The sequence below is a fragment of the Galeopterus variegatus genome, unplaced genomic scaffold (genome assembly GCF_000696425.1).
Source record: "Galeopterus variegatus unplaced genomic scaffold, G_variegatus-3.0.2 Scaffold15362, whole genome shotgun sequence".
Classification (NCBI taxonomy): Eukaryota; Metazoa; Chordata; class Mammalia; order Dermoptera; family Cynocephalidae; genus Galeopterus; species Galeopterus variegatus.
The window spans coordinates 2,515-18,163 of NW_007741473.1; the positions used below are offsets into that span (position 1 = coordinate 2,515).

General features: G+C 50.9%; 1 protein-coding gene across 1 annotated transcript; it reads left to right on the forward strand.

Annotated features, from left to right (window-relative positions):
- Window positions 1-1,231: 1,231 nt before the first annotated feature.
- On the forward strand, window positions 1,232-12,498 carry LOC103582242 (protein disulfide-isomerase A5-like; the record flags this gene model as incomplete). The annotated part of the gene is made up of 4 exons (XM_008563893.1): window positions 1,232-1,362; window positions 5,570-5,640; window positions 11,824-11,958; window positions 12,270-12,498. Coding segments are annotated over 4 exons (418 nt in total), but the record flags the coding sequence as incomplete, so codon positions are not given.
- Between the last annotated feature and the right edge of the window lie 3,151 nt (window positions 12,499-15,649).

Consider the following 15,649-nt stretch of genomic DNA (forward strand, 5'->3'; position numbering starts at 1 on the left):
GGGACAGGGAAGCTGATTTCGGAGGCGTGGAGGAGAAGGGAAGAGTAATATGTTGTATGTTATGGTGGGTTTGAGGTAACAGTGGGACCTCCAGCTGGAAGTACCCAAAAAACACCTGGAAATAGGGGGCTTAGATGAGAGGTCAGGACTCAATTTATCCTCATCCATGGGAATCACTGAAGCCATGCAGGGGTGAGACCTTTTGAGAATTGTGGAGGCTTGGAATAGAACTGGAAGAGGGAGGGCCGCTGGAAAGGCGGGGAAGTGGGGTGCTGCGGGTGCTTGGTAGAGAGGGCTTCCAAAAGGCGAGAGTGTCGGGGTGACTCGGTGCCGCACTCAGCTGGGTGCCAGGCCTGGCGGTCAGAACCAGGCAGTGTAGGGGCTGTGGTAAGAGTGCAGGGGGAGGACGTGGCGACATGGCTGCAGCCCACCCCTCAGAGACACTCCTCAGAGAAAGAAAGAGAGGTTGGGCTGTAGAGGGCAGCCAGGGCAGCAACGGCTTTTAGAAGACCCTGGAGATCCATACTTGTATGAGGCAGAGTGGAGGGAACTAGTGGACAGGAGGAGACCTGTAAAACTATAGACATCTATTCAGCGCCTGTCACTTATTAGAGCGTATAGGCTCTCAGTAAATGTTAGTTGCTGACTGACAAGGTGCTTTACATACACTGTCTCTGCACTCCTTAAAGATCCCCTCTATAGGTACCATTGTCCTCATTTAACAGAAAAGAAAGTGGAGGTTTAGAGGGCTTTAGTAACTTACCTAAATAAGGTCACACAGCTAGTAAATAGTCTGGATTTGAACCAGGCCCACTTCACTTCTTGGCCCATGCTCTCTCCACCAGAACAAAGGTTTAGGAGCAGAAGGTAATATGTGATGTAGGGTCTCAGAGGGGACAGGAAGGAGGGAGCCCAGGTGGAGGAGGTTCTGTGCCCTTGGCAAGGAGGTGATGGCTCACACCTAGAGGCTGCCCTGCCCTAAAGTGGGACCAGGTCTTCTGTCTTCACGAAATGGCTCCTTAGTAGGCTCCTTGGAGGGAATCAGTATCTTTACTGATGGTACAGATTCATTTGTGTTTAAACCGAGGTTTTAAAATGAAATTTTAGAAGAAATGCAACGTGATTTCTTCCTGCGTGTTCCCCTGAGTGGCTGGGACGTGGCGGGGCCGATGTGCTTGCCTGGCCATGAATCCCTCCTGCTGACTGCCTCCCCTCCCCTGGCTTCCTGCAGCGCTGAGGCCCCCCCACCCCCCGAGCCCACTTGGGAAGAGCAGCAGACAAGCGTGTTGCATCTGGCAGGGGACAGCTTCCGAGAGACCCTCAAGAAGAAGAAGCACACCTTGGTCATGTTCTACGCCCCTTGTAAGTAGCTTGGGTGCCCACTGTGGGGCACGGAAAGAGGGTTGGCCCAACTGGATGGAGAACTGCCCGCCCTTCCCCTACCCAGAGAACCCAGGCAGCTGCTGGTGACTGGATCATCTCCACCATGAAGCAGGCTCCCCGCTTCATTCCAGGGCCTCCTCTCGTCAGCCCTGTCAGGCTCTCCCCTCGCTTTAGGGAAGCCTTCCTTGGGTCAGGCCTAGAGCCCTCCGCTCTGTCCATGGCAGGGACTGGTCTCCTCCTGGCCCTGGGCTCCTCCTGCTGCCCCTATCTGGCCATTTCCTCCCTCCCCTCAGCTGCCCACTCCTCCTCCAGGCAGTGACTCCACCTTCAGAACCTGGGAAGCCCCTCTCCCTGACCTTCCCAAATGGCACCGAAGCCAGCTGGGTGTGAAGCCATGGTAGGCACAGGCATGTTCACACCCGAGCTCCCGTGTGATTCTCGTTTTAATCAAAGCTTAAGTTGAGGAAGTGACACGTCTGCTAACATTGGTGTTTGTGACCTTGGGTTTTTGTGTATTCCCACGTTGAAGTTAATTGATACTTAAAAGGAAAGGGTCTTAGAATTTCGCACTCCTGCGTCTCCCTTCTCTCTCTTCCCCAGGTTACAGCTCTGCTTAATGGAGTGAGGATAATAAAATCCATGTCTACAGAGAAGCCAGGCACTCAATCCAGTCATAAACCCGCTCAGTTGTAGCCGGCCCTCCTGTGTGCTCCCCTCCCGCCCGCACTTTTCAAGTGTCAGTAGTTCGTGATGTCTCTTCTCGGCTCACGCTGTCTGCGAGGGGCCACCACAGCCTCAGACCCGATCCCCACCAAGCCAGCCTCCCGCCCTCTGCTTCTGCCCTTTCCCCTTTCTTCTCAGAGTGGGACTTGTTCTCTCTCACTTCCTTATTGAGCTTCTTGCTGTCCTCATCTTTTCTTAGAGTGTGCCAGAATCCTGAGTAGATTTTGAGAAGTTACCCTCTTCCTTCTGGGCAGATGGGGGATAGAGAACTGAGACCAGGAAACGCATGGCTTGCCCAGCGCCTTGCAGCGAGTCAGTGACAGCCCCTTCCTGCAGCCTGGGTGGGTCTCTCTCTCAGGCACCATTCAGTGAGTGAGTTTTCTCAGCAGCAAGCTAGAGCCTGACTACAGAAGCAAGCTTCCTTGACCAGCCACTGGATGGGCTTTTCAAAGTCCAGACTAGATACCTTCCCCAGAAATGCCCCCTCTCTTTCCCAGACGTCTGGACCAGAGCCACGGCATTCCCTCTGCCTCTCCCCAGCTCCCTCCTGACCTTCATGGCAGACACAAAGGCCATGACAGACACTGGTTGCTGGGGCAAGCAGGTTCCTAAATCTCCAGGCAGTCTGGGATAGAGACTCTGACCCTGCCAGGCTGCTGATGAGAATGACCTTCCTTCCTTCCTTCATCAAATAACAGCTCTGTGCTGGGCAGTGTCCTGGGCCCAGGGTACAGGGAAGGAGACATGTCCCTGCCAGGCCTCAAGGAGCTCAGTCTACTCTGACAGAACTCTAAACACAGTCCATTAGGGCAGTGTCACTGAGTGACTCAACTTCTGGCAAAGGGCTTGGTCTTTAGAGTCCATCTCTCTTACCACATTTTTCTGTCCCTATATCTTGCCCCAGTACTCCTAGGGAGATACGTCTTTATCAGTGGGTTAGAAGTGTGTGTGTCGGTGGGGAGTATCCAAGGAAAAGAAATTTATCTTTTTATTTTGTTTATATATAGACATTACTATATTTACATATGCTATATTTATATGTAAAGAATAAAGAATACTATATAAGGAATCTAAACATGACGGAAAGGTCAAACAGTAAAGTAAAACACCTTATAAAGGCATAAAAGAAAAAACGCCAGTCCCCACATCCCCGCTCCGCTTATGTCTGCCTCCCCCACATCTCACCCCCATATCCCGCCTCCTGCTCTTCATTGTTCCCTTTACTCTGAATGGTCCGTCGTGGTGACTGCCCTTAGGCCAGCGTGGCTGAGTCTCTGGAACTGGAATTTTGCATCCTCTCCTTGGTCTTTGTTCTTCTCTCCCCACTCTGGGAGGCTTCTTTGGTTTCCTGCTACACTGAGGTGGTGCCTTTTATTTTTAAAAGCCAGAATAAAATAATTATGCCACCTCTGGCCCACCTGACACCTCTTGGAAACATCTTCGTGCACTTCCTAAAACAGCCTCCCCTCCAGTGATTCATCTGCTGTGCTCTTTCTTTTGGATAATGAGAAAATTAGATGCAGCAGAAGGCCATTAATCTGAGGCCTAGATATTTTAAATCGATGGTAGCAGGAATTTACACTAGGCTGATAGTTACATTTATGCTTTCAATAAGCAAAGAGGTTAAAAATAAAAAAAATTAATGTGAAACCACATTTTGAGGTAGGGGGTAGGTGACCAGCCTAATGCTGTTAGTGGGCATGTGCCAATCATAAGGGGCCTGCGGTTGCCTTGCTAACCAGTGGATTGTGCTTTTTAAATGTTCTGAAAATTATATAACATCATTCCTTTATAGGATGACATTTTCATGAGTTCAAGCTATTTTCTCTGTGTTAGGTCAAATTACTGAAGTGTTACCTGTAATTGCCGTTTTAGGTGATTAAAAAGTCATCCGTCCGGTATCTGCTGTGAGTTAGGCTGTGCTAGGCACTTTGTCTCATTTTTTTTTTTTTTTTTAAAGATGACCAGTAAGGGGATCCTAACCCTTGACTTGGTGTTGTCAGCACCACACTCCCCTGAGTGAGCCACGGGCCGGCCCCCACTTTGTCTCATTTAGTTCCAATATAACCCATAACCAGCCCAGGTCTCTTTTGCCCCTTCTGTGTCAGATTTTGGGAAAATCCCTCTAAGCCCCCTCCCCGTCACCCCCACGCTGTTTTGGGGCCAGCTGGCCCTGCCACCAGCCAGGCCATATGGGTGGTCCCGCCCATCTCAGGACCCAGACCAAGTGCTAAATTCAGATTAAACTTGTAGCTTAGCCTTAATTTATTTTCACAAAACTCTTTGAAGTGCCAGTCATTATTATCTTATTTTAAAAAGAAGAAAGATGAGAAAGCCATTGCTGTTCCCACTGTGTCAACTCCGTTGCTTTCCCCAGGCTGCGGGAGGCGTGTGTGGTGGCCGTTTGTCTGGCATTGTGGGCTGGAGCCAGGTCTCCACACTGGGCATGTGGCCTCTCCCACCTGTGCTTTGATCAGCTTTAATTACCACAGGAAAATCCTCCCCTCAAAGTCCTTCTGTCCTCCTTGGCAGGAGGACAATGTGACCTGCAAACAGGTCCCTGCCCCATGCCTGAGACACTGCTGTCAGAGCTGGAGGGGTCCAGGGAGGCTCACAGAACAAGAGACAAGATGTCTGGGGGAGGGGCGCACACCAGTGTAACGTTACAGGCTCTCGTCCATTCTGACAGGCATTTCCCTGGGACAGGAAGTGTTGGGGGACTTGGGCACTGTCTGACAACTCCCTGTAATTCGTCTTCTTCTCAGCCTGACCTTGGCCCTTTTGTTCCCAGCTTTCGAGGTCCAGGTTGATTGTAAAGGAAGGGTGAAAGGACAGTTGGAGGACCAGGGGCCTGGTTTGGCTGCTCCCAGTCTGGGGTAGGGTGGGGTGGGGTGGGGTGGAGGTCACTACAAATGTGGGAGTTAGCAGCAAAGCCTGAGCAGAGGGGCTCAGACAGAGTAGTTGCCCCTCGCCCACACCTGTCCCAGTGCCACTTTCTCTTAGTCACGAAATGGAGAGATTTACCATTGTTGCTGGGGCAAGAGAAGACTGTAATAGGCTCAGAGAATCCCAAGCACACATCCTCCTTTTCTAAGCCCGAATCTCCCTGTATGTCTTGGATCAGGCTCTTCCTAGTACTGAGGGTAGCCCCTATGGAAAGAGCCTGCAGAACATGACCACAGTGACCATCTCCCCACCTCCAGCCCCTTAGGAATAAGATGGGATGCCCTGGGACAGGGATGCACCTGGTGCTTCCAGCAGGGGTTCCTACAAAGCCCCCCCTCTGATGGATCAGATGCGGGGGTGATTTGAGTGGCAGGGTTCACACATGGATTCAGACTGTGGAGTGGGCAGGGGTGGGCTCCTGGAAAGGCCTCTTCAGAGGTCCCAGGAAGTACCCTTGGCTTGGTGGCCTCCCTTATGTGAAACATTGCCCTGTGCACACTCTCTCCCTCTCATGCAGGGTGCCCACATTGTAAGAAGGTCATCCCCCACTTTACTGCCACTGCTGACACCTTCAAAGATGACCGGAAGGTAAGATACCCCTGTCCATCTCTTGCCCCACCTCCAACTTTACCTTGCCAGAGTCCTGCACCTGCCTCTGTCCCTCCCATTCAGGTGCCCATCCCTAAATAGGTACAGTTCTGCTGAGGCCTGTGAACAGGGGATTCCTTGGGACCAGGACATTCTCTTTATATGGCAAGATAGAGTAGGTGGGATTTATGCTACAAAATCAACCAAAAGGAATACACCGAACCATTACAGCACACACTTGGAGGAGGGTGGAAAGGGTCATCTGTTTATTATTTTAGCACTCATACCTTTTTATAGTAGGATTGTAGTCATGCATTACGTATATAATTAAACACACAAATAAGAAAACCCAACAGAAGTCACCTGGAGGAGGCCACAGTGGAGGAGAGCAAGGCTGTGTCAGTGGAGCTCATCCTGCCTAAGTGAAAGGCTCCTGCAGCTGCCGACTGATGAAGCATAAAATTAACAAGCTGGAGCCGCAGATTGGATTAGAGTACAGGTCTCCCAGCACGTCCCCAGGCAGCTCCAGCAGCCAGGGCAGTGGGGGCTACCGGGAGGGGGCATGTGTGGCTCCCTGGTCAAGGGCTGTGGGGCAGGGAAAGACCCCTGAACTCACAGAAGTCATATCACTTCAGTCCTTCTTATCTGTACTAGTTGGAATGCTGGTATGGATGATAGCGAGGACTCTTCCTAGCCCTGTGATTCGGTCGCAGGAACCTCTCCCCTTAGAGGCCCCAGAAACACACGGTTGTGTGGGGACCTACACTCACTCCCAGACCCAGAGTCATGTGCATTTCTGCTGTGGTAACCTATTTTCCTGGGTGGAATCCTCAGGCTGGGCCAGGGCAGGCTGGAAGGAACCAGGGCCAAGCACACGCTAAGCAGAGTCCTAGACGATACACAGGCCAGGCAGGCAGGGAAGGTAGGTGGTGTCCGTGAAGCAGCACAGTGAGCAGAGATAGGTGACCATCCTAGGGCTGGGCAGCGGCAGGGCTCACAGGCTTTGATCAAGGCTAAAAGGAGGCCAGTCCTACAGGTACCCCCCAGACTGGGTGGAGGCAGAGATACAAGAGCTCGGATCACCATGACAGGCCCTGAGAGAGAGGGCCTGAGAGAGTGGGATGGGGACAGTAAGTTAGAGGAAACCAGACTGTGGCAGACACCTGTATGCAGTGTCAGGACATCTGGGGACCTGATTCCCATGCAGACCCAGACCCTGGGATCCTTCCCTGGTCTTAGGGAGTCCCATGGTTACCTTGGCTGTGCCCTTGAGGCACGTGTCATCCTTGCCAGCAGGGAGTATAAGGACCAGAAACATTTTTTCTCCTCTGCCTTCCACTTGCCCTGTGCTGAGAGGGTGTGGTAGGAAGGGGCTTTCTATGTCCCGTGTCCCTCACCATTGTCCCCCTTTTGTACCACCCAGGCCCTGTGCACACAACAGGGTGGTTGCTCCTGCTTCGAGGGCTCCAGGGATGTCCAGCACAGCCCAGGCTGCCTGTCCCTAGGACTGGAATAGCAGCCACTTGACATCGCTGCCATCACCATTCCCCCGCAACACTGGGCACTTTGGGCAGGCAGGAGAATGGCTGAGCTGTGCGTGGTCTCCCGGCCCCTGGTTGCTCAGGTCTTCTCAGACTCCAGGAGATCTGTGAAGGGATCCTGACACATCACTGATACACGGAGCCTGGCTTGCTCCTCCCAGCCATGCTGGGGAACGTGGTGTCAGGGAGCACGGTGCAGCCGAGGCACCAGGGTGGCTGGGGAAACCCTGGAGGGACAGCCCACGATGACCTTGGCACCTCTCTGCCCACTAAGCCTCTGCCAAGTGTCTGTGTGTCCCGTCCTGTGGCCTGACCTTCGTCAGTACAGATGAGGTCAGGCTTGCCAGGCCCGCAGTGGGCAGCAGAGAGCCCCGCATCTTCCTTGCTCCTCTCTGCTGATGCCCAGGGCCCCGTTTCCTGGATGCCTCTCCTCTTAGACGCTGATAAGCTTTTGTATAATTGTCTTAACTGGGGCCAGTAATGTTGCTGGCCTTTTCCTAGGTTCATTCCCTCTGTGTCTTTTGTTCCTTCTGTTCCACCTTTCAACTTCCTTTATTCCAAGCCAGGGGTCACCCTCACTTGCTTTCAGGGATGCACTTCGTAACCTCGCTGTAATTGCAGGGAAGCCAGCCCTCTGGCCTGGTGGGCTAAAGTTCCTGGTGCCCTCTCTGTGTCCAGGCATGGTGCTATGATTGCAACCGTCAGATCGGAGTCTGGCGGATGGTTCCAGAAATTTGTGGTTTTTAGGAGCTGGCTCTTGTGCTGGCAACAGGCTGGTGTGTGGGGACTCCTGGCCCATCAGCCTTCTCCTTTTACTCAGGAGAAATCATAGCCCAAGAAGAGCTGTGTTCCTTGCCCAGGGACACCCAGCGGGTCATTCACAGCCAGAAATGGGTCTCCTGCCTCCCAGTCTTCTTGACTCCACTCTGCCACCTCTTAGCTGGAGTCATGTTTTTTTCCCCACCCAAAAGCTGGTCCCTGCTCTTTGCCCAATCAATATGCAGTTGGTTGCTTACTTCAGTTGTCATAGCCAAAGTCAATATTAGCTCCTGCAGAGATTTATTTTACTGAATCAATAAAGCAGTGTGAGGCAGCTCATATTTTAACTGGGGAGACTCTACCCCCTCCCAGGAGCTTACTTGGGGACTTATCAGTTGACGTGGTGGTGGAGAAGGTGCTGCAAACTGTTAATGTTGGAAAGGATGGCGTTATCGAAGGGGTGCAGAGGAGAAGGAGCCATGGTGGAAGGCTGGTGGACCCTGCAGGGGGCAGGGGCCACTGGGCTGGCTAGGAGGAGCTCACCTTTCACTGCACACCAAGATCAAGGTGTGCCCAGCCTGGGGTGCGGTGGGGCCAGGAGTGAGTGTGAAGGCCATTTCTAGGGGGCCTCCTCTGTGACTGGTCCACATCACCACAGTGACCTGGCCTGTTGTGTAGATCCTCCTGTTTGCAGGTCTGGCTGCTGCCCATCAGGAGCAAAAGCACCCTGAGGGAGAGACTTCATTTGTCCTTGAATTCCCCCATCTTGACACCTTCGGCCCACAGAAATGTCACCTGAGTGAAGGAATAATAACACATTTGATATTTCCTGAGAGCTCTTACGGCATGTTGTCCTCACAATAGCTTGTGCAACTAGTGTTATTATGCTCATTTTACAGCTGAGGAGATTGAATCTAAGGGAGGTTAAATGACTAGCCCTAAGTCCCTCAGCTGGAAAGGGGCAGAGTTAGAATTGAATAAACAGGGATTGTTAGAGTTTGGGTTCTCCCCAAAGCAGGCCCCATGCCTGGGGCTCACATGCAAGGAATTTATTTGGGAGGTGGTCTCAGGAAGCTCCAGAGGGGATGGAGGAAGTGAGATGGGAAACGGAAGGAACCAAAGCAGGTGTGTATGGGCAGATGATGTGGGTAACTGAGGCTCGGTTCATGGGACACCTCACCAGGAAACATGCCACAGAGCCGTCCCACTCGAAGGTTGAGGAAGCTGGGTTACTTGTCTTTGCCCCCCACCTGTCACTGGCCTTACATCCAGCTCCTTGTGGCTGGGAGGAAGCTCTCAGGCCGAGAGTTGCAGACACTGGCAAGTGCTGGGCTTAGGGGAGATGGCAGGGCACTGACAGCATGTGCCTCAGGAATTCACGCCAAGGTGTTCATTCTGTGCCATAGGTGATGGGTGCAGATTTTGAGTGGGTATAAGGGGGCAGGCACTTAGGTGACATTGGACAAGCTGAGAAGAGCTTTATTTGCTGCCTTCTTTCTAAAGAGTCAAAGCTGCTTCCTTTGGGAAGGGGGGCCGCACTTGTCTCTGGAAGCTAGCTTAAGTGATTCAGAATAAGTACACATTTTTAATTTAGTAGATTTATAAAACCACACAATATGTTTCCAACAGCTCCAGGGCATGTATACAAATTAAATGCATAATTTAGAGTGGGAGGAAGAACAGCAGCCTGGAGCAACACTCATCAAACACTTTCACAGTGTAGCAGAGGAGTAGCTGCCCTGGCCCAGGCTGGACACAGAAGGCCCTCAGCTGCCTGTTGAGCGGGATTAGAGTCATGGACACCATGTCCACAAGGCCGGCCCCACAGCGCCTGTCCCGAGAAAGGGAACCCTGCAGACAGCCAGAGGAGCATCTGCCTCATGTTTCTAAATAATTCAGAAAGTGCTCTGAGGGCAAGCTGGGCTTCTCAGAAGCCCGCAGGGGCCGGCCTGCCGGCCCGAGTGAATTGGGCTCCAGTCGGGCGCTGGTGAAAGGCATGTGTGGCCTGCCTGAAGGACACAGCTGCCTCTCTGCTCTAGCCAGTTGTTTCCTGTGGGAATGGAGGACAAATGCCATCAAAACTTTTGACTTTTAAAGAGAAGCTGGAAAGCCACATTTCTATATTAAATCTTTGGCTCCTTTTCCATGTTGGCAGCTAATTCAAATTTATTTTTTTTAATTCTGTGTGGGCCAAATAGAACAGGACTGAAAGCCAACTACGGATTGTGTGCAGTGCGTTTGCAAACTCTGCTCTAAAAAGTCTTACTACATAGACCGTTGTGTAGCTGAAGAGGTAGAAGGAAGCATGAGGGCCAAGGAGGGGCACATGTGGCATGCTGGTGGCCAGGGGAGGGCCACAGCTAATTCTTCACTCTGGCTGTCAGTCCTGCAGCTCACACAACAGTAGCCCACACACCCAGGCACAAGGTAAGTGATCAGTAAACCTGGCTGTTGGTGGCCCGCAGGGCTCTCCTATCTGGAAAGGAGCCCTCTGTCCAAATGTTAACAACCAGCAAAGACCTGTGTGAATCATGGTTATTCAACAGTTTTTAATTCTTATTGAATCACCCTCTTTTAATTTCTTTAAAGCATCCATTAGGCTCTGAAATGATCTCATTTGTCATGTGGCAGTTGCTTGACGAATGGACTTTGTCAAGGTCCTCTCTGTACCCCTAGCATATAGAACAGATAGTTTAATACATGTTGCCTAAGGAGAGGCCTTCCCTGTTGTCAGAATCTGCCCTTCCTCTGTAGTGTGATACTTTTGTGGTGCCATATTGCCACAATGGACCTCTCCCCCTCTTTCCCTGGCTTTGACTCTCAACAGGAGCAAAGTTCCCCATTTCTGCTTTACACTACCCTCTTATTTTGAAATAACAACACACAGTAAGGAAAAACTACCCAGAATGTGGAATTTGTTATATGGGCAAGAAGAGGCTAATGGCCAATTTGGGAACCTCTTTCTGACTAAAAACTGATTGCTTTAGTCATGCTGAACTTCTTCCCAGTTTCTGGAACGTGCTCCCTGGCTTGTCTGCCTCATCCTCCAGATGAGCTCAGATGGCAAACCATGCAGAGTGCCTTTGCTCCACTCTCCCGGGTGCTCTGGGACTCCGGCCCACCTCCATCATCTCCCACATCACACTGTGTTAGAGTCACCACTCTGTCCAACTGCCTCCCCAGACACCGAGCTCCTAGACCCAGACGGCTGTGTATGCTGTCAGTGGGAGTGAGTGTAATAGCAGCTGATGTTTACTGACCACTAATCCCATGAGCAGATTGGCCTCACTTGAATTCTCTTACTGAGTCTTCATAATATCCTTGTAATCTAGATATTATTATTATCCCCATTTTACAGCTGAGGAAATTGAGGCACCAAGGGGCTAGGTCATTTTCCTTAGGTCTTAATGCGCAGGAAAACGAAGATTTGCACTTGGGAAACTTGACGTCAAAGCTCTTGCTCTTAACCTTGGTGTGACATTGTCCCCACCCCCTAGCAGATGTTCAGGAAATATTAGTTGATAAGCAAATGGATCTCTCAAGTGCCTCACAGAAAATATCACAGAACCGGTAGTATTTACAAAATACTTTCAGGTCATCATTTCCTTTATGGTCATTATGCTTCTGATTTTAAAGCATAGTCAGAAGACATTCCAAGCTGAGTCCCCTATCTTTCCCCATCTGCTTTGGAAATTGAAAACAAGTGTCATCAGTCTCCAGGGAGCTTTGAGCTGGGGATGCTTTGGTTCAGCTCATTCCTGTTATTGGGAAAAGAAATCAAAGCGAGCCTATGGCGTAGGCCAGAGGTGCAGTCTGTGTGTCGAGGGGTCCAGGCCTCTGACTGGAGGTCCCCTGTGCTGACCCTCCTTCCTCTGCCCCTTAGATCACCTGTGCTGCTGTAGACTGCGTCAAAGACAAGAACCATGGCCTGTGTCAGCAGGAGGCCGTCGAGGCCTACCCCACTTTCCACTACTACCACTACGGGAAGCTTGTAGAAAAGTATGACAGCGATCGGACGGTATGTTGGGGGAAGACATTTGTCCGAGCTCTTTGGGCTGGTGGGCAGGGAACAGCCACTGAGGAGGCACAGTGAAGAGGGCTTCACAGGAAACCCAGGAGTCAGCCGCAATGCTCAGCACTGAGCAGACACGGCCTGTGAATGGCTGAGTCTTGGCACTGCTGCAAGAAAGTCCGAAGGGGTTGTCACAGATTCCAGGGTCGCCTCTCTCTGTCCTCAGGAGTGAGCTGCTGGAGGGTCAGGAAGGGAGAGTGCACATCAGCTCAGATGCTAAAGGCCTTCTTTGTCTCTCTCTTCTCCCCTCCCTGCAGGAATTGGGATTTACCAATTTTATTCGAACCCTCCGGGAGGGAGACCATGAAAAGCTAGGAAAAAAGAAGGAAGAGCTGTAATTTCTGTCCCAGAGAAAGCTTTTCCATTGCACTGTGAACAATGCCTGTTTTGTTGTTCTTTCTGAATTTCCACAGGTTCTGAAGACAAAGTTTTTTATAGCTGCTTATGGCCATTTTGTACAATTTTGAAATAAAATTAAGCCATTTATTCGATGGTGTTTATATTCGTGGGGCCTGTACTAACAAAGATGGAACTGTGCTCCCCCTTGTTCCATGTCTCATCTGGGGGGAGAGCCCTGCACCAGTGCCACGTCCACATGGGGCAGGAGTGGGGCAGGTGGAAGATGGCAGGGGGTGCTGCCCCTGTCAGTCATTTGGAAGCAGAGCAGGGAAATTGGACCACAAAGTATCCTGTTGGAAAATGATTAGATATTGAGAGGAAACACAGGATGATCAGGGAAATTGGGATGCTGAAGCAAATGGGAACCAAGCATTTGCTTTTTCTAGATGATTGTGGTTTCCCTTTGGGTGTTTTTTCCTGGAACTCATTTACATGTTTCTCTTTCTCCAACTGTTCCTGTCTTCTCTTCCTCTTTCCACTCCCTCCCTGCTCTCCCTTTAAAGAACATTAAGTCACCACTTCAGGTGGCATGACATGGAGGAGGGGACCTTTGTGCTGGCTGCTTGCTGGGCACACTGGCTGGAAGGGATGGCCAATTCTCTGTGCCGAGATTAGGTCTGGTGACCAGCCCCACCACCCTGATCATGGTGCCCTCAGCCATTCACATCACCTCACCCATGAATAGGCGCCTCCCTCTGCCTCCTGCCTGTGCACATCTCTCTCCTGACCCACCTTTCCCACTAGCTAGTCCTCCCACGACTGCATCTTTGCGTGACTCACACCAGCCCCGTGCCCAGCGGGTGCAGCCAGAGCCCCAGCACCCCTGTGACGTGTGTGGTCTGCTTGGTGTTTCTCCACAGCAGTAGAGCAACCTTGCTCCGGCTATTTTGACTTTAGTTATGGCAACAAAAAACCATGAGATAAGAAAAAGAAACATTATTTCCAGAGAAAAGGCAATTGGCAGATTGAGGAATGCAGCCTCCGGGAAATCCAAAAGTGTGAGCTTTAAAAGAGGGAGAGAGAAAATGGTATTTATGTCTTGCAGGGTCAGCTTTTCATACATATTTAGCAGGTTGGGGGGAACTCTATGAATATTTATGAGGGAAGTAATGCGTGTGCACAATGGGTAAACATGCATGTAACACATGTGCCATGTTCACTTTGGGGTGGAGATTAAGTATTCAAATGAGGTGAAATTTGGCTCCTGCTATCAAAAGATGACTGAAGGGCACAAAAGACGGTTAATGCGCAGTTGCTATAAACCAGCCAAAACTTGTTTGGAGGTTGCAGCTGCTTATCAGAGAAAGAATGTCTGTGAAGCCGATCCTCTGTGCAATCGGAGCTGTAGTGGGGCCACAAGGATGGAGCGGGGCGGGGGTGGGTCGGTCAGCTGGCAGCCAGGTGGTCTGTTGAAGATCAGGTGGGAAATTTTCCAGCTGTAACTGTTTTGGAATTATCTTCTAGGAGCTGGTTTCTGCTTAATTTTAGAAAAGAAAGCTTCATGACAATAACATATGTAGATTTTGTAAGCGGGGGAATGCGTGTCTAACCCCTCATTCTGCTACGGCCATTTGGTTCTGTTTGATAGTTTTAGAGGATCTCTTTCAGCCACAGGGAGCCCATTTTGTCTGTCTTTTGGAGTACAGTCCTGGACTTGGATTCCTCAGGAAGTTCAGAGATGGAGTTGCCTGAGCTGCATACTTGGGAGCATGTTTTGGTGGCCTTGTTGGGGAGTTGGCCTGCAGGAACAGCCCTCCTTCTCTGGCGCCTGGCCTTTCCTTTTGAACCTCAGTCCTCCTGCTGATGGATCCACTGGGAGGAAGACAGAGCCACAGAGTTCCGTGTGGCTGTGTTAATTCTGGTGCCACCACCCTCAGCTCCGTTAAGTAAAGTCAAGCTTTTGAGAGCCCACGTTCAGTGTAGTTCTCCAGCTTCCTGGTTCACTCCCTGCCGGTTCAGCCCCTCTCTTTTCCCCTAAGCTCTATGTCCTTGACAGTGGCCCCTGTACTTCCCCCCAGGTGAGTGGATATGAAAGAAAGAAGCATACATTTAAAACCCATTTAAACACACATTTGCTGAGCTCCTCTTGGGGACCATACATGGAGTCATTTAATCCTGACATGAGTGTTGTGTACCCATTCCTGCAAGTGGCTCCTGTGAGCACGTGTGTGTTTGGATATGGGTCTCCTTGATGGCTGTTTGGGGTATTTGTGAAAGGAAGATATTTGCTTGTGTCTTCAAAAAAATGGTTTGTTGGGTTCTTTTTATGGCACCTTTAAGGGCCACCTAACAAGGGCCACTTCCTGGCTGAGGACTCCTGCTGCCTACCATCAAGGCACAGGGCTTTCTTTCTGTCCATTGCACATCCTCAAGGTTCAGATTTTCCTGGCCTAGCTTTGTGTGAGGACTTGAAAACATCATGAAATGGCATCTTCACATCTCTCTCTTTATTTGCAGGATTTTTTAATTATAGGGCCTTTGTCAGAATGTCTCATATTTGCCATGACTTTGGGCATGACCTGAGCAAGTTCATCCCAGCTCTGGGCAGCTTCCTCTGCACACAGAGCTCCATTCCTCCAATCCCCCACTTAATACACACCACACACACACTGCGCACCCTGGTTCTGGAGCTCTGTGCAATTGCAGCAAGTACATTGGCATCTGGATTAGTTTTATTCCCACTTGCCACCCTTGGTGCATTTGGGGTTCATTCATCTTCAGCACAGACTCCCTTCCCCATCCCCCACTGCCATCACCATGCCCCTGTTCCCTTGGATTCTACATGTACAGACTGGTGTCTCTGCAGGAAGTAAGTATATGAGTTATGGGAGAACTGCTCTCCATCTTCATTCTGGTGGCTTTGGTCTAACCCTGGCCTCTATTTCTCTCCTTTTGGTCACTGCTTCTCTGTTTCAGCTCCCCACTGGTCTGCCCTCAGCTGCCAGCCCGACTCTGCATCCCACACACCTCTTGCCCAACAGTAATTCCCCCATCTGTGCCTGACTGGAGCCTTCAGAGCTAGTCCCCAGCCCTTCTCACCTTTGACACTCAGCCCCCTCTTTTTCTAGAGGTATTTGGCTTCCAGGAACTGTTCTGTGCCAGGCATGGGAAAATGATGCCTCTGGGTTCAGAAACTGGTTTGCTACACTTCAGCATAAGATGTGGAATCTCATCTGGAAAGCACCAGGCCCTCTTAGGTATGGAAGATGAAGCTCAGAGTGACCTGCCCGAATCACAC